Raw genomic sequence first — 23146 nt, forward strand, 5'->3', positions numbered from 1 at the left:
TTTTGCCCCCATTCGATCATCCCTGTCACTTCATTGGAATCCACTGTACCCCCACTTTGACAGAAGCCGGAGTGACTGCGTGTAATGATTTTGGTTTTCTCTATGCTCGTCATTGCGCCATGTGTGGCTTTTTCGTGATTTCTTTCTATACTTACAGGTATAGTACTGACTTTTCGGGTTGCATATTTTGTGCGGGTTTATGTGTGTGTGTGTGTACGATTATATTTATCTATTTTGTTTATTTATTTTTTAATATTACTTCTTGTGTGTATGCCCCGCCAAATATCTTGGAGTATTTTCCCTTCTTTGTGCCACCTATTGATTAACACCTGGTCTTTGTCGTAGTGGTCTATGGTCAGATGTTCAGTTTCATCAGTTGAGCACCTTACGATTTCAATATAGTGCCCTTCACAAACAGTCCCATAGCATTTATGTATGTAACAATTTCAAACGAAAGTATGGAAGGAAAAGTTACGGAATTGTCCCATTTTGTTGATTAACTGTTTTTGTCTTGGGACGCCGCGTCTGATATCAGCTTACAGGATATATATGACGTTTCCAAAGTAAACTGATATGCTGTAGCATTTTATTTGCCACGAGGTATTTCTTTTCGATTTGTCATGAGCGAAGAATCCTTCTCTCAGTTGTCGCGGTCGTTAGGTACTTTTCTGGGTGAAATGAATGAACAGGATCGGGATGCGGCGTCTACAAATGGCCAGCCAAATGGCCAGCCTACTGGACTGGGCAATCTTGGCCCCGTATTCACTGCACAAACGAACGTTCGGTCTGGATCGAAGTCCAGTGGAGCCAAACCCACGAGAACCTTCCTCTGGCTAGGCTCAAATGCTTCAAATTCCCAAGGCCAAGTAGAAGGGAAACGAATTAAGTTCGATAAATCATTCAATGAAATGGAAATGCTCTCCCTCTTGAAAAGGGAATTTAAGGAGATAGGCAACGCGAGGTAAGTTACTTCTGACTGTCATTGCGCGAAAAATTCGAAATGCATTAATAAATTATGCGCCTGTTCGTGATGGGCTGGGGATGTTATTATTCCGGTTTCGTTTATTTCATATGATTGTCTTGAACTTGAAATACAGATATGTATTATGTAATATTATAGGAGACTAAAGTTTAGGGGTGGGACTTGTCGGTGTTGGGGGGCAAAGGTCGTTCTCCTAGGCGTTTAGGTTTGGAGAATTTGTATTTCGGGACTATCTCTCAAAACAGAGGACACTTGATAGAAGGTGACTGCTTTATTGGTAGCCACAATGCCAATCTAGGTTACTGAATTTCCTTTACTGTATCAATGCAGGAACAGCCATAAAGAGAGTTGCATCCCGTAAGTTTACTCCCACCAGCACAACTAGCCAGCTGGAATAACAAGTCTCACTGAGCATAAAAATTAATCTGATTATATACTAATGACAATTTGGATGGCCCTAATGCTTATTGTTCTTCGGTCTCTACATGGTGTACTGTATGATGATTCCACACTCAAGTCGTTTCTTGTCATCTAGTAGTTAACCAATGAACCTTGTAAAATAACACTAAATTATTAATGTAAATGTTTTCATCTTTTCAGCATCATAAGGTTTTTAAAGGCAAAACCACACGGCAACCATGCCCTTTCACCTGTTGGAACGAATCTCAGTGGGAAGGCTGTTGCAGAAGAATTTAAAACCTCTTCAACTCGAGTGTTTTTATCCCATGACCTTTTTGCAGACAATATGCCGTCAACAACAGCAACGTCAGTAGCGTTGGCATCGACATCAACTGCAACAGTAACATCAATAGCAACAGCAACAGCAACGACAACATCTGTGACAAGTAATGATTTTGTAGTTAAGTAACATTATTAATAGTTCCAAGAGTTCTAGTTAAAGGACATGAATGAATGAATGAATGAGTGAGTGAGTGAGTGAGTGAGTGAGTGAGTGAGTGAGTGAGTGAGTGAGTGAGTGAGTGAGTGAGTGAGTGAGTGAGTGAGTGAGTGAGTGAGTGAGTGAGTGAGTGAGTGAGTGAGTGAGTGAGTGAGTGAGTGAGTGAGTGAGTGAGTGAGTGAGTGAGTGAGTGAGTGATTGCAGTCAATCTTAACATTCTCCTATTACATTCAAAAGCGTTCAACATTTAAGTTGCAACAAGAAATTTTTTTACAAAATTATTTTGTTCTTGTTTAGTGGTGAAGGAATGTTTTTGTTGTAGGTGGAAGTGCAATCACTGCAGAGAAAGAAAACAAGTGCATTAAAGGTTTGTCTGTTTACTACTGACTAAATACTGTCCAATAGAGAGCTATTTCTGCATGAGAGCAGGGAGTATAATTTAGTGCGATGTGTGGAAAAGTGAAACTGTTACTGCAGTAAGCTGTGATTGCAAGTGCTTCTACTTGCGAGCATGATAAGTTGTTAACATGATGTTGTCACTGACCTATAATAGCCATTTACCTGATGATAAAAAAAAATTGCCTTTTCTGTTACTGCAAGTACCTCCTGCAGACCTTTTGGCTTATAAGTTAATTTATCCTCATGCTCCACAATCCCTACAGAGAAAAAAAGAGAGAGTCTGTGTACCAACTAGATAAATGCCATTCTCCCCTTTTTTGCAGGCGAGTTTGGTCCAAGTTATAAGAGAGGAGCTTTTCCAGGTAACACATTTTAACCTTCTTGACCCATTCTAATTAACCCCTACTTTCAAAGACTTGGTTTCTTAATTGTTTCAACATTTCACATATATTGCATATTTTTGCAGTTTTGTTTTAAGGTTGTTGTTGTTGTTGTTGTTGTTTTTTTTTTTACATTCACAGTAGGGACAATAGTTCAAGACCTAAATGATAGGGGGCTGTATGAACCAGGTATTCATTTAAAGTACTGTTCCAAATCCTACCTTTTCATAGTCACCTTTTGGCTACCTAAATGAAAAATAAAAATAAACGGCTCAAATTGTGCAATTAAAACTACACAAGATGTACAGAACCCACCAAAAATTTGGAGAATCTCAAGGCTTATAATATCCAGACACCAGAGTGACAGAGGCCAGCTTTAAGAAAAAAAGGAAGCACACCGTTGTGATTTTCAGGCTATTAATTCTTCTAATCATTAGCTACTGAGAATGCCATAGCTTGGCCATGATAGCAGAAAAATTGGTTGCCGCCAACTGTCTTTGAATGACTTACTTAGCAGAGAACTTATCTTATAATGGCTGATATTCTAGTTCAATGTGGCTGCTGGTGGAGCCGAATTCTGCTATTTGCATATAATGATGTTGAGGAAGTTATAATTAACCATTACCTTGTATTTACGATTCTTTGTTGTATTTTTACAGGACTGCTCCATTCGGACCAATTATTACAGCCCCTGGGTGTTGTGTTAGGTCAAGCCAACGTAAATGGGTTGCCTTTTATTGGAGTTTCTTTCAAAAGTGTAAGTCATTAACAACAATCTACAAAATTATCGATAGATCAGCGCTATGCGACAACAACCATAGATAACAGAGCTGCTTGTAAAATGAACATGATAGTATAAGGGGATAATTGCCCAGAAAGGGACATTTGGCTGCAGACACGTAGATGTCCTACCATCACATAGTTCCTGCTGTTTTGAAAAGTTATCAAATTTTATTATTATTATTATTTTTTTTTTTGGAGGGGGGTTGGGGTGAGGGGGGGGGGGGGGTCGTTAAAAAGTCTTGAATTTTTGTTGGGTTCTGTGAAAAGGTTTTGAAATTTTGTTTGGCATCCTTGAACCTTGAAATGTTTTCAAATTGTATTTTTTCTTGAAAACACTTGAATCACAGTGCACGTCCTGGAAAAGTCCTTGAAAGTAATTTTTTGTAGACTTTGGTATTCCTTTCCCCTGTTTAGGAATTTTACACACTGTAAGAGCATTTTATGAAGAGAAATTGAGAAAGAAAGTAATCCACTTCAAAAGTCCGTCTATAGCAGATTTTCCAGCGGTTGCTAGTTCCACGTCTTGCTGGCTTCTTCAGGAAATAATGCTGGGAAGGTGTTCTTTTTATGCTTGTTTATACTGATAAAGACAAAAACTGTAGAGAAGATGAGAATGATGAATCCTTCATCAGTTATGACCTAATTTCCATTCATTATTGTTTTAATTAAATGATGATTCTGTCTTTAGCTTTGCCAACACATTTATAAGGGGCCAAGAATTGCAGTGGTGGTTGTCTTAAACAATCGTGACACACACCTCTCTCATGAAGAATGCCAGATGCTGAGGTAAAATCCATTAACAAGCACAACTCTTACAAACCATCTTTCATGCCACCTTGGACACAGAGCTGTAAGATCAAATGAAAGTATTCATTACTAAGGCCACAATATCCATACATGACTATCTAATAACATGCAAATTATTTAAATATACAGTTACATGTTTAAGAATTTAGAATTTTCTATGGACACAATGCTTTTCATTCTATTTCTTAAGTAAGGAATGCAGGAACAACCACTGGTATACTCCCCTCAAAATTTGTTTTTCAAAAGAGTTAAAACATGCAGCAGCTATTCTTATTGAGATGTTCTCTGCAGCTTTATGAATTACATCATACTAGCTACGAGAGGCTTTAATGATCTGTTCTTTGCTAATAATAATTATTATAATGTATCATCTTAACAGCAGGGAGGGCTTGTGTGGGGGAAGAAAGGTAATTAGCAAAATTGTATTTTGACTAGTATTCAAGCAAAAGTGAAGTTTATCAGTATAGGTAGCTAGAGAATAGATGTTGTGGATGTGGTATTATGTATCTGTTTGCAATAATTGTTATCTATTCATAGTGACCTAAAAGAGGTGTGTATCACCGAAAAACTTCTCTACGACCCAGATCCTTTGATTTGGATTTCGGATCAAGGCAAGAGAGAAGGAAGGAAAGGTAATAATAAAAATATTCTTAACACCTTTTCACCATGTTTTAATCTGGTCATCAATGGACTAAACCCTACCAAACATTCATTAGAAAGGTTCACTTCTTTGTACATCCATTTTTGGATAAAGTTTTTTGCACTCCAGGCTTGAAATAGCTATCTTAATAATAATTATTATAATTTCCACCTATAAAAACACCTTAAAATTTTAAAAAAATTGATTGCTGCAAAAGGCACGATAGTTTATAGTGGCATAGTAACAGTGATCTTTTCACACTTGAAGATAACATATTATTTCATGTGTGAAGAGTCACCATATTTTTTGCTCGGGAGCTCCACTGATATTCCTTGGTGTTGATATAATAATTTGCACTCTTCTTGTCTTATAGCATTACAAATAGTTGGCGGACAGGGAGTCCAATGTCCCCAAATCCTTATTCTTGCACCTTCACTCCGTGGGTCAACTGTGCCTATGTTGGTGGAGCGATTTTCCGGTAGGGAAAAACTCTTTAAAACTTATAATGGTAAAAAATAATTAGTTATAATAAATCAAAGTATATTTTGCAATTTATCTTTAAAACTGTGGTCAATATCCCAATTAAAGTTTTAACAAATTTTTCAGAATGGTTTACGTGGACGGAGCTTAAAGAGGCCTTAACAAAAGCCAAAGAAACGCTAGATTTGGTGCATCTGGCCAGAGACAGGTTTGTGAAATTATGTTTTTGGGAGTGTTTTAGAGTGTTTTATGTTTTTTTTTTTTTGCATTTCGAGTTTTTGTTGGTTGTTTAATGTTACCCATTCATTGTTTTCACTATTTATAAAGGGAAAAACAGTCCACAAAGGAGACAGACCTCACAGAAAAGACAGTCAGTCACAAGGTACCAGATTTCATCTAAGCTTCCCCTGTCCAGATTTCTCATACGGTGATGGGAATCATGCCAAAAGGGCAAAAAAGGCTTTTGATCAGTTAGGGTTATACTTATTTGATTTGTATTTTTCATTGTACTGTTGAACGTAACCGTGCCACAAAGATGATCTCTGTGCTTCTAATCATGTTTCCTTTCCCATTAAATGTCTGCTGGTCTCAAGCAGGTATAAAATAGATTAATGTTTACCATACTTACTTTGGGTAGTATGTTGCTGTTGACAGGACGGCCTTCTACTTTTAAATACTGCTTTTTCTTATATGTTTTCTTCATCATGAGCTACAACTCAATTACCTATAATGTGTATCATAATATTTTTCCGCATATGTTATTTCAGTATTCCCAGTCTGCATTATATGTATATATGTATATATGTTACAGGTCAAATTTAATTTCAGGTTAATTTTAGTTAACTTAGGTTGATTATCAATTTCCCTTGTCTCCTACCCCTAACCATTTTTGAATTAGGGCTAGGAAACATTGAAATGAAAGTGAGAATCAACCTCAGTTAAATCGAAATTAACCTAAAATCAAATTTGACCTGTAACACACATTTCATTGCTAGGATTGGAGACATTTTGCTATTCAATAGTGCAAGACAGTTATATTTTTTTCTTTGGCTTTATGCTGATTATAACCACTCTTGCTTGTGTTTATTTAGCCTGTTAGTTGCATCTCAACTGCTACTACTACAGTGATAGACCTCTCTCATGATAGAGGTGACCAGGTACACAAACTAATTTTGATTAGTGTGAATCAGTGAGTTCATTAGCAGTGATGTGTCAGGGTTTCTAACTTTGGGATAGCCCTGGCCACAGAAATGGTGTACTGTTGACCAAGTGTACATGATGCTAGAATATCTTTTGTGTGAAAGGTTTGAACCCAGGAGTCATTTCAAAAGTAGGTTGAGTTTGATCGTCCAAGTGAACGTTACTGAATAGGGCTGTTGTTGTTGACAGTGTCTGACAGTTTGACAACCTGTGTGGTATTCATCTTCAGAGTGAAAGTGAGTTGTATCACGTCAGTTGATGGTATTATACTCTGGTTATTGACCTGATCAGTCAATTACGTCGTGATGTTATTGGTCCTCCGTCAGTAATGTAATTGGTGTAATCAGGGTGCAAAGAAAGTCAGTTTTACAGCCTGCCATTTCGGCAAGCTGTAGCTAGCATGTACTAGCCCACAAGTCAGTTTAACTAGCCCCAAAACCCTTTTTGATTAGCAGGATTTTACAATCCTTCTGTAACCTGAATTTCCCCATTTTTGCAAACAACAGCACTTACCCGTCGGGCAAGTTAAGAACAAAAATCACTAGCCCGATAGCAAAATCCACCAGCCCTGGGCTATCGGACACGACTTTCTTTGCATGCAGTGTAATCCAATGTAATTGGTGCATCTCGATCCGTCTACTGTCACAGACAACAGTTGCTTATTGTTAGTCAAATTGTCAGTTGTTCAGTTGTTCTCTCATAGTTTGTTTTGTTTGATTTCATCAATAAGTCCTTTGCACGGTGCCAGTACCTATTGACCACGATTCAGTGGCGTTTGTTTCAAGTTAGTAATGTTAACCCAAGTACACATTGATGCACAAGCCATTTATTTTATTAAAATGGTCAAGATGTCTTCATTATTGGCTTGGTACCATTACCATTACTTTGTGAAAGTCATGGCTCTTAACATAATTAATATACACCTTTGGTAATTGTTTGAGTACTGATTACCAATTAAATTTTCCTTCTGTAATGTTTTAATGCAGTCTGACAAATGCACCACAGGTACAGTGGTTGACAGTGATGAAGGGGATATGGTGAGTGAGAAGAGTTTGATTAATTCAGTGTATAATATTAAATGCTTGGCTATTATATATGTTCACTACCCTTACTTCAGTGTGTGGCTGTTAAAATGTATACCATGTTAATTGTTTGAGTACTGATTACCATTTCTTTTGTGTTTTAATGCAGTCTGTCAATTGCATCTCAAAATCAGTGGTAATTGATTTATCCACACCTGAGAATGACAAAAGTGATATGGTGAGTGAGTGGAGTATGACTAATGTTCTTAAGCCCCCTACCTCCCCCTCCCCACTGAACCCCTCATTTTCAAGGGAAAAAGTCCCCCCTCCCCCTTAATGCTCTACAATCAAATTAACGTATGGGGATTGATCTGTTTCAGTCCAAACTTGACCTTCTGATTCCCAGAGGGGTGTACTCCTTTCAATTCTTGGTGGGGGTGTGCCACCCGTTTCTCCAAATCCTGACCCTATTTTGGACCAAAAAATGAAATTTTCCATACCCATTTTCAGACCTGGTCTCTAAGATCCATACCCATTTTCAGATCTGGCACAAATTTTGTTAGCATTTCTCATTGTAAATTGTTTCTTTCGTTTTGCATAAAAAAGACAATATGTTATGTTTATTCTCTATCTGTTTCATTATGGTGTACCAGACTTTTCAACAAGAGTGCAGCTGCAAATTTTACCAAAGTTGGAGGAATATATAAATTTTCAGACAATCCTTAAAGAAAGAATTAAACAATTTTTTTATTACCAATCAACTTAATTTATCTATTAGTATAATCCAGATTTGGAGATGTGGATAAGAGAGCAAAGGGCCCTCAGGGTACAGCCTGAAGACCCGGCAGGGGTGGAAGTACGGGTTCTTACTCCTCTGGGGATGTGGAAACGAAAAATTCCAAAAACAGCGTTTTACCAAGTAAGTCAGTATTACTGTTTTCCATTTCTGTTAAAAATTAATAATTATGTTGTTCAGGGTTTTTTACTCTAGTCATAGTGAGATGTATGAAAAAGAACTTCAATATAACGAAACCTCAATATAGCGAACACATATTGCCAGTTCTTTGGCCCTTCGTTAAATCGAGGTTCCACTGTACATGAAAACAAATGACACTCTCAAAACAAGTGTCTTTTCAGCCACATGTTCATTATTATTGACATTTGGTGCGATCGATTTTCCTTTTCAGGAAGTGTACGACTGGTTGGGAGCGGATTTCAAAATTCCCCTTTTTTTTATTCTTGTGCACCAAGCCACAAACAACATGGTACATGTGAAACAAAAAATAGAGACACAGAGACATGTCTTGAAAGTTATTAAAAAGGTAGATATCCAAAAATGAATTATTTGGACTGTAGTAATAAGTAAATATTTTATTCACTGAATTGTGATAAAAATAATACTCAGCCTTTATTACTGGTTATTGTTGTTATTAGTATAAATATTATTGTCCCTATAACTATAAGAAGTACAAACATACCACATATGCGTGTCAACTGTATGTTTATGCTCTCACTGTCCCTTTATCTCAATCCACACCTTCTCTGAAATGAAAGTTCCATTATTTCAAATAAATACAGCATAGTTATACATAATTATTATTTACCTACGGTACCTGTATGTATTTTATCTTGCAATAACTCAAACATTTAGTACCTTCTATTGACATGTTGATAATTATGTGTTTTTTTTTTTCTTTCCTTTTCATCCATTTATTCAGGATGCCAGTGAAATGCAGACACTGATGGAAAGGGAAGAAGTAAGTACAATAGTACTTACAAGTGGAGGCTTAACCTTACTATTATAGTCTAGTCCTAACCCAATGTTTCCCTAACCCCTAAAAATAAACCCTAATCTTGCTGCTAATTCTAACCCTAACCTCAAACCTATCGCTAACCCTCACCCATAACCTAGCTATAATACTGGAACCCTAAACCTTCTGTAACCACAAACCTAACCATAATCCCTACCCTAACTCCCGCTGTTCTGCTAATTCTAACCTTAATTTTGATCCTACCCTAGCATCTAACCTCCACATAACCCTAGCCTAACCTTAATGCTAATTCTACTCTTAACCCTAAACCAATCCTAGGCTAACCCTAACCTCACTGCTAAGTCTAATCTTAACCCTAAACCAATCCTAGGTTAACCCAGTAACCTCACTGCTAATTCTAATCTTAACCCTAAACCAATCCTAGGCTAACCCAGTAACCTCACTGCTAATTCTAATCTTAACCCTACACCAATCCTAGGCTAACCCAGTAACCTCACTGCTAATTCTAATCTTAACCCTAAACCAATCCTAGGCTAACCCAGTAACCTCACTGCTAATTCTAATCTTAACCCTACACCAATCCTAGGCTAACCCAGTAACCTCACCGCTAATTCTAATCTTAACTTTAAACCAATCCTAGACTAACCCCAACATTATCTGTAACTCTAACCCTATGGCTTATTCTAATCTTAACCCTAAAACTACCCTTGGCAAAACCCCTTTATCCCACCATAATCCTAGCCCTATTACCAAACCTAACCCTAACCTTAAACCCACCTCTGTCCCTTACTAAACCATAAATCATAGCCCTATTATCCCCACTAAGTACTAACTGCTATTATTTTACCCTTAAAACACTTAAATGTTAGCCTTACCCTAACTATAGCCCCAACCTAGCTCTTACCCCTGTCAACGGTTTTCTTTTCTTTTTCAATTACTTGAACATTTGTTTTATTATTGTTCGCACAAGAAAAGACAATCAAAATCACATTCCTTACAGTTGACCTTTCAGTATCAAATAATTACTTAATTACACATTTGAACAATAATGCCAAAACTATCAGAATCGAGTATAAGAACTATGTTACATGCTCCAACATACCTTCTGGCCTTCAATTGCCATTTAGTTTACTTTTCTGTTGCTATGAATACATACAATGGTGTGTATAGCCTGTTCTTGGCAGAGGGTGAAAGGCATTTTATAGATGTACATGTACAGGAAACTTTGGATCACTAATTATGTTTGGTATTGACAACAAGTGTTTCACATGTCAAATGTTTTCTAGTTCTCTCCCTTTTTAAGCAATATTATTACAAACTATAGGTAAATTGATTTTTCATTCTAGAGGATTTCTAAGACAGGAAACCACATACAGCTACACACATAGCCAGCTTAATATTTATTAATATATAAAGATCTTCCCCCTGATAATTTTCATTGTCCACACAATCAAAATGATAACACTGGCATGGTTGAGCTGCTGAACATAAAGCATTAACTGGAGATATAGTCTAGCTGGTAAGGAGGACAAGTAGAGATTGGTTTTCCTAGGTAATTGAGTAGGCAGGTAGTTAAAGAGAAAGTAGTTAGTATGATCATTTCGAGGGCTAATTGGTCATGTGTTTGCTTCTGTTCATCTCCCAGCCATGCCAGACTCTCCAAAAACAAGTCTTTTTTTTTTTTGCAGTTACTTTACCTGTGGTACTATGTATGTGGTTTTCGGTTCTAGGTGTTTGTTCTTTTTTATTGAGATGAAATTTCATCTTGTAGCAGGTGCAATCAATGTTTCCTTTGTTCAGAAATTCAGTGTAATGGTACTTATTATGTATGAAGAATAACAAGAAAATCAAGTTATTATGACTTCTATACACACCCAAATTACTCAAGATTCTAAGTAAATTGTGAAACAAAATGATAAAGTGGTTAAATGGTTGTTGTCTGGTTTCGGTTTTTGCATGCAAATAAATTGCGAGATGTAAATCGAAAAATTTAAACATAAGTACTTGATGCCATGGCCTTTGGAATGAAGAGAGGCTTGACATGAGCTTGAAAACTGTTATGTTTGTAACTAAACAAGGCCACCTCCAGCTGGCACTGTAGCAGACAAGTTGCCAAGTGTGTATGAAAGACTACCTTTAATATCTTGATCTCCTTGTTCCAGTGTCTCTGCTACAGTAATAACCTACTTCTGGGCTGTTATACAAATGGACCTGAATACTGCAATTTTTAAAGTTTTCTAAGCAAATTTTAATGAAAGAACAGGCTAGACACTCACTGTATTCTGCAAAATCGTGTCAAAGGTGAAGGAAATATACTTTTTTAAATGCTCCAGCCAGGCAGCACTTGTACAAAGAAGCTTACAATATCAAGCCTGGGGTGAAAGGTTCCTGGAATCTTCAACATCTTGCATTGTGGTGGAAGATGTTTTGGGCATCTGGAATTTTCAATGTTAAGATGTGAGATGGAAGGATCTCTGGAACTTCCAGTTCCTTTTTATTGTGATGGAAGGTGCAATGATCTGCATATGCTACAAATATGCTTGCATGCCAAAACATTCAATATCAAAACTGGTATAGAAGGGTCCTGGAGCTTCCAAATCTTTAAATTGAGGCGGAAGATGCCTCGGGCATCTGGAGCTTTCAATTTCAAATTTTGAAGTGAAAGGATCTCTGGAACATTCAGTTTCAAGCACGGGCTAGAATGCTTCAATATCAAGTCTGGGGTGGAAGGATCCTGGAGCTTCAAAAACCCTGCTTTGAAGCGGAAGATGCCTTTGGGCATCTGGAGCTTTGAAGATCCGTTTCTGGGGTGGAAGGATCTCTGGAACTCCAGTTCCTTGTATTGTGGTAGATGATGCAATTCACAAGTTATTAAGCACTTTGACACTCAAGCTTCAATATCAAGTCTGGGGTGGAAGGAACCTGGAGCTTCAAAAACCCTGCTTTGAAGCGGAAGATGCCTTTGCGCATCTGGAGCTTTGAACATCAGTTTTTGGGGTGGAAGGATCTCTGGAACTTCAGTTCCTTGTATTGTGGTAGATAATGCAATTCACAAGTTATTAAGCACTTTGACACTCAAGCTTCAATATCAAGTCTGGGGTGGAAGGATCCTGGAGCTTCAAAAACCCTGCTTTGAAGCGGAAGATGCCTTTGGGCATCTGGAGCTTTGAACATCAGTTTTTGGGGTGGAAGGATCTCTGGAACTCCAGTTCCTTGTATTGCAATGGCAGGCGCAATTCCCTGAAATGGTTCCACACTGGAACTTCAATATGGATTCTGGGGTGAATGGATCTTGGAACTTCTAATATCTTGCCCATTGTGGCGGAAGATGCCTTGTGCATCTGGAGTTTTCAATGTCAAGATTTGGAGTGGAAGGATCTCTGGAACTTCTAGTCTCCACTATTGGAGTGGATGGTGTCATTTCCGCAGTCTTGGATGCTTGCAAACTAAATGGCAACTTCATATAGAAGCTCATTAAGGACACAAGACTCAAAACAACTTTTACACAGTCATAAAAAGGTTATAATAATATTGATGAAACTGGCATTCAGTGCAAATAAAAATAACACAGTTATATAGTTATAAGATACAATAACAACAATAAAAATTATTACAATTTAAATCTTTAATCATCGATGTCTTATAGAAAACAATAGAAAAAAATAAAATTAATCGATAAGCATTAATAATAATAATATTATAACATTACACAAAAAACAAGATATTACATGAATACTAAACACCATTAAAAAGAATGATAAACAAATTTTTAAAACTCTTCAAGGACAAAAAGTTATACTTGGGATGATGTTTTCTATACAGATGATATAATTATAGTTAACGATCGTAACAGCCAATGATACTTCCACAGTTTTTTTTGTTCTTTTTCAGGTCATTTTTAGTGGAACCTATCCACCAAACTGTACAAGTCTGGACTCCACTGTTGAATCCCCAGGTGTCTATCCTTATAGATATATATTAAAGCCTCCTATGAAATAACTTAGAAGAAGTTGGATAAAAGTGGTTGCAGTTGTCGTTGTCATGACAATGTGGCACACAGTTATGTTATGTAGACTAAGTGTCATGATTTGAATTGAATCCATCTGCAACTGTATGTTTGTTTTTTGGTCGTCTGAAAGAAATCGTTCACAAGAAAGATAAAGCAAGGAAAGATGACAAGCAAAAAAAAGAACAATTACACTGAATGATGAAGGAGGAATTTTACTATGGAGATTAAAGTGTTATCGCTATTGAACTACATATTTAAAATTAATTATGACATTAATATTCTGAGGTTTATATTTCATCAGTCTCTTCAAAAATCATTAATTTAGGTAACTTTATAGTGGGTAATCCAAAACATCTATCAATGATCAATGATGTGAAGATCTGTCCCCCAATGTAGCAAGATAGTTTGATGGATAAATAACATGTTTTCTACTGACTTCCCCTGATCCTTTCTCTATGCTAGACACTGTAAATGAGCAAAATGTGGAGAGGGAAAGAAAGAAGAAGAGGAGAAGATCAGAATGTAAAGGTGATTAAGAATAATAATGATATCAAGCACTATAATTTTGATTACAGTTTGTTACCAGAGCGAGTTAAAAATCAATGATTAACGTGCTTTAAATGTCTTCTTAAACTTGCAACTGCACCATACATTGATCAACTTTGATCAAATGCTTGTAATGCATCAGGTCTTTCTTCCAAAATTCATCAATGTCAGTTGATTTATAATGGGGAAGGCAAAACATTCATTAATTATCAATAGTTTGAAGACCTGCCCCCACTGAAACTGGATATTAAAAAACATGTCTATATCCTCTTTATTGCCTCATCCCTTCTCTTTGTTAGACAGTATGAATGAACAGGGTATAATGAGGAAAAAGAAGAAGAAGGACAAAACAAGCAGTGAGTATTTTAGAATATTGACACACCCATAGTACATGGCATTATGTTTGACTTGTGACAACAAGTAGAGTTGACTTACAGTGTATAATGGGGTAGGCAAAACATTTATCATAAATCAATAGTTATGACCTGTCCCCCACTGACATGACTTAATTTGGTTTGCTCAATTTCTCTATCTTAGACACTAAGAATGTACAAGGTCTAAGGAAGATGAAGAAGAAGAAGGAGAAGAAAAGAATTGGTAACTTAGACATAGAGGATAACAAACTAGACAAAGGTATAGTAATTAGCTTACTTGTTATATTATACACACCATCTGTCTTCTCATTGGCTAAGAGTCTACAGCTAATTTTGAAAATAAGCTCAACCTACATATTAATTAGTTGTCTGCTAATAGATTAGTGACAAATCCATAGGCTGTATGTGCAATGCATGATTAACAATAACAATATCAATTCAGGTTCTTTTTTTTAATTATTTGGGAAGTGATCTGCCATTTTCACACAAGAGCGATCTGAAGATGGAGAAAGGCTAGATGTTTCATTCACACATGAGTAGAATATTATTTATGGCCAAACAAAATTGGACCACATTGCACATGTAGCCTGAGCAAGCAGCCAGCATTTGGCAACGCCACCACTGGTTTCCCTGCAAAATGATGTATGAGAAACGAACGCAGAAGTTCCATACTGATGATGCAACACTACCCAGACATCATTGTCATCAGTGTGGAATTTCTGCACTCGTTTCTCAGACATCATTTTTACAGGAATTGGTGGCGTCGCAGAATATCGGCTGTTTTCGCAGGCTATTGCACATGCATTATTTGTACCTAGTTATTAGCAGATAATGTGTTGGGCTCTCAGGTAATGAAACTAAAGTTAAATTTGCATTCAATGATGTTATTTTTTTGTTGTTATGAAAGTATTAACTTGCATTCAATATTACCTAAACTCTCAGCTGTACCATACTTTATATGAAAAAAAGATCATCACCGTTATAGAAGCAACTTTTGCAGTTGACAAAAGGAAGCCTGGAAAAAAAACAACGGACTTGTATGGGATTCGAACTCTTGACCTCTGAGATTGAGCTAACAAGCCAATTGGGGATAATAGGGAAGCGAAAACATTCATCAGTAATAATAGTTTGAAGACCTGCCCCCAACTGAAGTGAGTTGGATAGCTAGATACTAAATAACATGTCAAAGTCCTTTTTCTTGCCTCACCCTTTCTCGTTGTTAGACAAAATGAATGAACAAGATATAAGGAAGAAGAAAAGAAAGAAGGAGAAAAAAACCAGCAACTTGGACATTGAGGAGAACAAACAAGAGAAAGGTTGGTAGTCAGCATACTTCTCTCCAGAGTACATGTAATTGTCCCAAATATCATAGTTAGTACTCCCAAGTTCTTACAGAATATCGGCTGTTTTCGCAGGCTATTGCACATGCATTATTTGTACCTAGTTATTAGCAGATAATGTGTTGGGCTCTCAGGTAATGAAACTAAAGTTAAATTTGCATTCAATGATGTTATATTTTTGTTGTTATGAAAGTTAAAAATCATTTATTAACTTGCATTCAATATTACCTAAACTCTCAGCTGTACCATACTTTATATGAAAAAAAGATCATCACCGTTATAGAAGCAACTTTTGCAGTTGACAAAAGGAAGCCTGGAAAAAAAACAACGGACTTGTATGGGATTCGAAATCTTGACCTCTGAGATTGAGCTAACAAGCCAATTGGGGATAATAGGGAAGCGAAAACATTCATCAGTAATAATAGTTTGAAGACCTGCCACCAACTGAAGTGAGTTGGATAGCTAGATACTAAATAACATGTCAAAGTCCTTTTTCTTGCCTCACCCTTTCTCGTTGTTAGACAAAATGAATGAACAAGATATAAGGAAGAAGAAAAAAAAGAAGGAGAAAAAAACCAGCAACTTGGACATTGAGGAGAACAAACAAGAGAAAGGTTGGTAGTCAGCATACTTCTCTCCAGAGTACATGTAATTGTCCCAAATATCATAGTTAGTACTCCCAAGTTCTTACCTTCCCAAATTCTTGAACTTGTTTTTTTTAGTATTACTATAATGAAAAATTTAGATAAGCTGCTCATACTGGTAATCCCCACGTTGCGTAAAACTTAAAATATTGTCTGTCTTGCACTCTTATTTTTTTAAAAAAGAAATGTGGGGTCATCAGTTGTCCTTGTAGGAAAAAGGAGATTAGAGCACAGCTCCTAGGTTTAAGTCTATGACATAATAAATGATTCATAGTTGTTTTATTTTTTATATTTCTCCTAGACTTAACAGAGGATGAGAAGCAGGTTAAAAGCAGAAGACAGAGGCGTAGGCAAAAAGAGAAAGAAAGAAAGAAGAAAACTCTCATTGGAAGATCATAATAAACTGTTCGTAACTGTTCGTAAGCCACTACAGGTGGTGACTGTTGCACAAAAAACACCTTTTTTTATACAGATAAAGTTGCTTGATGTTTTTGTATATTGAACATGAGACAAAATTTGCAGATTTATCAGGATACTTTGTTGTTTATGAAAAGTTTTTGTTGCTTATTATACAGTTACAGGATGCATAATTCATAGTTAATTATTTCATAGATTGCATTATGCATTTCTAATGCAAGAAGTATTAAGATGTCATGCAAAGTTCCTGGGAATGCATTACAAAAAAAGTATTAAAAGTAGTGTGCAGTGGTTGATCCCTATACCAGTGACCCTACCTTATTTTCAGGCCAATGAATGGTATCCCTGAGCCGAGGACAAGAAGAAATTATCATTACATTCGAGAATGTGACCCTTTTGTTTTCCAGCGAGCCCACTCGTTTCCATAAAAATAATTATGCCTCTGCTTGCAAGATGGGCCCCCTCAAAAATGAACAGGCTACCCGTCAACCTGATCCACCATTGCATTACTCATGTCCTAATTATAAACAGAAAACTTATACCTGCAGTAGAATACTAAACACTTGGATAAGTAACAATAAGCTAGCCTTTTTGAAGAAACAAAACAAGGAAAAAAAATATACTAAATACTAAGCTTTAAGCATTTAAGCTTAAAGTAAAAAATAAACATCTCTTGATATCAACTGCATCAAGATACGCACTTAAAAGGTGAAATTGTCCTATAACTCGGATTCTCCATTAAGTATTTTTCAAACCTCGAAACAGAATAAGCTTAAGTTTATGAATTAACTACATTGAACCTTAAGCTTACTCTTTGATATTCTCGCTGCATAATTGTACATACCCTAAAAGACAATCATATTAATAAAATCGATTGATCTTCTCAGTTCTTGACACGAGTTAATTAATGACCGTAAAAGTACACTTACGTAAGCCAGCAAAATCCCTCCGTTTTCCCCCAAACATTGCATAAACATAAGGGCGCGACGTGTTGCCACCTCTTCTTCACACAACCTCCTCCCGAGCCGCGCACATATGAAAACGAAAACACCCTGGGGACAAGCTTACGGGTTCAACGGTCGTGTAATCGTGGTTGTGGCGTTCAGCGGTTTTAGAGAAAACAAGGGTTGGGGTGCTCAGTCTCGCGGGCTCATCAGAATTTTTGGCTTTTTCTCAGCCGATCAACAGCCTAATATCCCGAGGGTCTTTTGTGCTCGGAAATTCGCGACTTGCTCATTTTTGGGGTGGGTATGTGCCGCCCGGGACTCCAAATTGGCACCCCGTTCTAGAAAAAAATTTCCCCTACAATTGATACCCCGTTCTAGAAATGGGCCAATTTTTTATACCCCGTTCTAGAATTCGCCCTAAAACTGATACTCCGTTCTAGAAATGTGCCAATTTTTTATACTCCGTTCTAAGGTGCAACAAGAGTACAACGGTTTGCTTGTTAACGCATTGAACCGTATTTTTAAAAGCAATCTCTCCTTGAACAATCTCAAATGGCTGCTTACAAAAGTAGAGCTTTCGTGCGTTCGAAATATTATACCCCGTTCTATCTGGAAAAGACTACTCAGTTTCTGACTTTATCTCTTTTGACTCTAAGTTCTTTTGCAGCCGAAATAATTTTTAGCTGTTACAAAGTATGACTGGATCTTAACTTCTCTTTTCATAGAACCAAAGTAGGCCTTAAGGGATACCCCATCCCTATAGCACAACACCTTATCAAAATCTTGGCGAGTCCGCTAAGGAAAAAAAACATGGCTTGCATACGTATACGTATATGTACGTATATGCATAGGTCGCACATGTGGACTGCGGCGGTACTGAAAGCTGAGAGTTGGCACGCGCCAGAGTACGAGAAACCAGAAAAACGTGTCAACTGAAGAAACATATCAACGACTGAGTATTGCTGGTTTGCACGTGACGTCACAGCAGTCATGTTGGCGGTGTGTTTGGGCATTTCTCTCATCTGGAAACTAAACACTATTTTCATGTAAATTTTTCGAGAAAAAAATTATATTGTATTGACCACCAACACACCACCGACATGGCAACCTTGCAACTGGTATCATAATTTTTCAGAAAATCGCTCTTCACTATTCATACCATACCCGTTCTCAAAGCAAAACATATACCACATAGTAACTAAAGAAAAGAAGTATTTCAAGTCGTTACCTCATATATCAATATTTTATTTATTCATCTCGTTATTTTTATCGCCTCTTCCTGACGCTGAAGTGTTAAGAAGCGGTCTTCATTATGGTAATTATGATGGTGTGAAAACGCTTTGGGTATCCTACAAGCTAAAGGGCCTCCTGGGAATATCAATTGTTTCTAATTCAAATACGCAGCTGATACTCCTAACAGAAGTCGATTGCGCTCTCTAACAAAGGTCAAATACTCCTTATTTGCCTTGCAACCGTAGCTATTTCAACCTTAAAACGCGGAGCAAACTCCTCGCTAAGAAGAAAATGGAACACATAACGACAGTTCATGAAACTCCTCCTGACTTTCAGTGTCAAATTTGGTAAGAAATGAGAGTTGAGTTGTGTCAAAGGTAATTGTCAAACCCCACAATTGAAAATATATTTCTATTTTATGTTTGCAGTCACCAACTCATGATTTTCCCCGCGATTATTCCAGAATGTGGCCATACTTACTGCAAAGATTGCCTAGTACGAGTACAAAATCAAGGGGCTGCAAAACACTGCCCAAGTTGTCGTACGCCAATATCTAGCGAACTGAAAACCAACTTCACCGTCAAGAAGCTCGTGGAGAATTTAGAAGCAAAATGTGACCTCTGTCAATTGGAAGGTAAAATTGAACAACTCGCGAATCATAAATGCCCGGAGGAGGAGATTAAATGTGAAAACGGTCAATGCAGTACCAAAGTGAAGAGAAAAGACCAGGAAAGACACGAGGAAGAATGCATTTTCAAAGTGGTGTTCTGCGAGAGGTGTCATCGAAGCACCACAGTGGCAAACTTAGAAATCCACCGCGAGGAGACATGTCCGGAAGGTGAAACTAACTGTCCACTTAAGTGTACGAAGCGTCCAAAAAGGTATGTTTGATCTTACAAATCTCAACAGTATCACATTGAGTTTCATTCGTTAATAAGGCAGCCAGTGGTCTCGCCACGTGGTGAGTTCGCCCCAACTAGTTTGAACCAGAAGAAATCGTGCTCAATCATAGTAGCTCCATGATAACCGGAATTAGCCTCGGAAAATTTTTAGAACTAAATCCACGATCCATGAGCCATTATGATTTTATTATGAGACCCCGTACTCTCTTTGTACCAAAGCTTGCTTCGAGGTAAACTGTGATTCAACTGAAGCACTTGACATACTTTGCCAACCCTTTTGTGCCGTGGGGTGTGGTAGTGTTCAGTTTTTTTTAAAAAGGCTAAAATTGACCCATTTTGACTTACTTTTACTTCACTCTTTGATTACGATAGCAACTTAATAAGCAACTTGTTTACTGGCAGTTTTTGTCGCAACACCAACTGCAGTTGTGATAAAGGCTGACGAGTCCTCAGCTTCTACGTTTGCAGGATTAGGATCAACTTTCGCGGCTGAGTGAAAATGACTAGCCTCAGTTACGTTGTAATAAGAATGATATGCCTGACTTCAGGTCGAGGGCGGTGCTATGATCAAAACCGGGTGATCATATGCAGATCTCCTTGAAGTCTGCGGCCAATCTTTATAAAGCTTCAAAGTGGAATTTTTAAGGATAGAAATGTCTTACGATTGCGGTGTGATATCCAACTAGGACGAAAAAGTCCTGTAGAAAGCTTTACTTTCATTAAGCTGCAATCGGTAGCTGGTTGAGAATATGCGTGTTCAGTGCAAAAGGCCGCGGCATAGTTGAAAGTACGGAACCAAGCTTTTCGCGGCGCGATGTAGGCGAAATGGCACTGACCTATTCTGGACCGCATTGAAAGTGTGCCATGGTTACGCTCTAACGCTTTCCTTAGCTATGACCAGTTGTATGACTGCTGGACATGTTTTTAATAAAGCTATTGACAAGAGGTCACCGAGATAGCTAGTGCCGTAAATTAAGCTTGAGTTGGTTCATTAGGCCGGGTTAAATCACTGATATTATAACAATCTATACTCTTTCGTAGGAGAGAACTACAACTTCACCTCAGCGAGTGCCGCCAAAGGCAAAGAGAATGCAACATTGTGGGCTGCAAGTTCTGGGGGAACAGCCGCAGCTTAGCCGAACACAACAAGGATGAAGCGGAGAGACACGTGTCTCTTTTACTTATAGAGAACCGAAAACTTCAAGAAGCTCTTCTCGGTGCCGTAAGTAAAATGTTATACTATGGGTGTCTCGATATTCAATTGAATATTACAATATTTTTGTGTTCCAAATATCATCTAACATACTTTTTGGAGTGCTTTAAGACTCCACACACTGAATAAAAGCTAATAACAGACAAGCGATTTCTCAGTTGTCCAATCAATTTGCTATTATTCCGAAAGTAACGGTCACTAGATTCAACAGTATCACACCCAACTGAGATCGATTGATGGAACGCCATGTATAAATAAATGCTCTTATTTTACTAAAGCAAAGTATAAGCATCTCGAGAAAACACTTACATGATTTAATTGAGCAATAGGACCCCGCCTTGTAATACGTTTTTTTTTTCACAGAATAAAGACGCGTTGAAAACTCGCACTGTAGAGAGCATCACCAGTTTTTACTGGACTGTGAACTCTTTCAGACAAAGAACTAGGGTAATAATGGCAGCTACAGATGATGCTCCCTTGATAAGCCCAGAGTTTCAATGGGATACAAGGGACTGGCGGATGGTTTTGTACATTCAAGCAACCGAGTGCAAGCTTTACCTACAACTGATGCAGTCAATGTCCCCAACAAGAATCGCTATACGGTAAGAATAACTTCTAGCACACGATAAAAAAACGATAAGATAAAAAAGGTCCAAGATCATCGTGGAAGTTACTTTGAAGAAAATAGGCCCTTACCGTTCTAGTAAAAATCAGAGAAACAAACCCAAAAAGGATGTCCGTGACACAGACCTCTAGAAGCAAGAAAGTAGTGTTTCTAACACGGTGACGGACAGTAAGGATAATTTTGATTCATCTAAAAAGCAAGAAAATAAAATGGGAGGTTCTTTTCTTCCCAAGTCGAACAAACCCGATATCGAAGGTGTATCCTGGACGTCAGCCAGATCAGCGAAATAAATTTTGATATATTTTTTTTCAGATTCTTGATATGTGGTGATGACGACAAGATCTTCACTTTGGAAGACGAAGTAATGGCTGAAGGGCAAATGCTTGGAACAGCAGTGCCCTTCAGCCTCTTGGAAAAGAAAGTAGAAGAAACGGGAGGGTTTTTACACGTAAAAATTTTTATAGAGAAAATCAACCGCACTTGTTAAAGTTATTTCTTGCAATTTAGTGAGTGAGAATTTTGTTTTCTTTTTTTGAAACGGGCACAAGTCTATTTCCTCCTGTGTATTGACATGTGCCATTTTTAATACAACATTCTTAAACATATTTCTCCTTATATTTGTAAAACGATATGGATTGTTACAGTTCAAGTTTCAAGTATTTCACGTTTCAAAAAATACTTGTATCAGAATTACAACCCTTCCTGCAGTGCCCTTCAGTCTCTTGGAAAAGAAATTAAAGTAGAAGAAACGGGAGGGTTTTTACACGTAAAAATTTTTATAGAGAAAATCAACAGCACTTTTTAAAGTTGTTTCTTGCAATTTAGTGAGTGAGAATTTTGTTTTCTTTTTTTGAAACGGGCACAAGTCTATTTCCTCCTGTGTATTGATATGTGCCATTTTTAATACAAAATTCTTAAACATATTTCTAGTTAGATTTGTAAAACGATACGGATTGTTACAGTTCAAGTTTCAAGTATTTCACGTTTCAAAAAATACTTGTATCAGAATTACAACCCTTCCTGGAAGTTAAATAAAGGATAAGTGATAAAAGCAGTTTGACTAGTATGTATGTCAGTAGTATCTACAATATTCGAGAAACGTGAGCGCAGGGAAGTAATAAGGGCTGCTGTTTATCTCCCAAAATCAAAGTAAATAGTAGTTTATCGGTACTTAATTCGTAAGTCTTTAATTCCGTATTTTTTCAAAAATCGCAAAACTAAGGGGCTCTTTACATGGAGGGAGGAAGATCCTAGAAGGCTACGTTGGGTTTACATGCAGAAATTTGGGTTCGTGTGGTACACAAAAGTACAATGTTTGAGAAGGAATTAAACATGGCGGGCGACAAAAACAAACATGCAATTTGGGCCCTTCTGCTCTCTTTACTGGCGTCAACAACTACCTTTCAGCACAGTTATCACAATAATCAGCTCGTGGCAACGCCAAACGAAATGGTCGGCCTTTATTGCCGTGATTAGCCACTGAACGACCCGCCACTATTTTTGTATGTTTTTTCCCTGGTACTAGCTAAGATC

At 37.4% G+C, this 23146-nt stretch overlaps 2 protein-coding genes and 2 long non-coding RNA genes across 4 annotated transcripts; 2 read left to right on the plus strand and 2 right to left on the minus strand.

Annotated features, from left to right (window-relative positions):
• Positions 1 to 569: 569 nt before the first annotated feature.
• Positions 570 to 17571, plus strand: LOC140932960 (uncharacterized). Its single transcript, XM_073382466.1, has 24 exons — positions 570 to 961; positions 1583 to 1827; positions 2203 to 2247; positions 2603 to 2641; positions 2801 to 2848; positions 3319 to 3416; positions 4131 to 4228; positions 4787 to 4881; positions 5263 to 5367; positions 5496 to 5577; positions 5697 to 5751; positions 6461 to 6526; positions 7556 to 7606; positions 7761 to 7829; positions 8370 to 8510; positions 8779 to 8913; positions 9310 to 9348; positions 13255 to 13318; positions 13835 to 13900; positions 14218 to 14274; positions 14456 to 14551; positions 15516 to 15608; positions 16154 to 16246; positions 16578 to 17571. Exons 1-24 carry the CDS (start codon positions 621 to 623, stop codon positions 16673 to 16675), a joined length of 2319 nt encoding a protein of 772 aa, XP_073238567.1. The 5' UTR covers positions 570 to 620; the 3' UTR covers positions 16676 to 17571.
• Positions 2198 to 7815, minus strand: LOC140932962 (uncharacterized). Its single transcript, XR_012165014.1, has 5 exons — positions 7737 to 7815; positions 4200 to 4290; positions 2881 to 2905; positions 2425 to 2536; positions 2198 to 2217 (listed from the first exon to the last, which is right to left on the minus strand). It is a non-coding gene; the product is annotated as an uncharacterized lncRNA (long non-coding RNA).
• Positions 7951 to 17713, minus strand: LOC140932961 (uncharacterized). The gene is made up of 3 exons (XR_012165013.1): positions 17623 to 17713; positions 9070 to 9133; positions 7951 to 8058 (listed from the first exon to the last, which is right to left on the minus strand). It is a non-coding gene; the product is annotated as an uncharacterized lncRNA (long non-coding RNA).
• Positions 17714 to 19164: 1451 nt separating this feature from the next.
• LOC140934415 (TNF receptor-associated factor 5-like) lies at positions 19165 to 22320 on the plus strand. Its single transcript, XM_073384042.1, has 5 exons — positions 19165 to 19220; positions 19302 to 19754; positions 20817 to 20997; positions 21352 to 21590; positions 21926 to 22320. Exons 1-5 carry the CDS (start codon positions 19165 to 19167, stop codon positions 22098 to 22100), a joined length of 1104 nt encoding a protein of 367 aa, XP_073240143.1. The 3' UTR covers positions 22101 to 22320.
• Positions 22321 to 23146: the final 826 nt, after the last annotated feature.

Source organism: Porites lutea, chromosome 4, assembly GCF_958299795.1.
Source record: "Porites lutea chromosome 4, jaPorLute2.1, whole genome shotgun sequence".
NCBI classification, from domain to species: Eukaryota; Metazoa; Cnidaria; class Anthozoa; order Scleractinia; family Poritidae; genus Porites; species Porites lutea.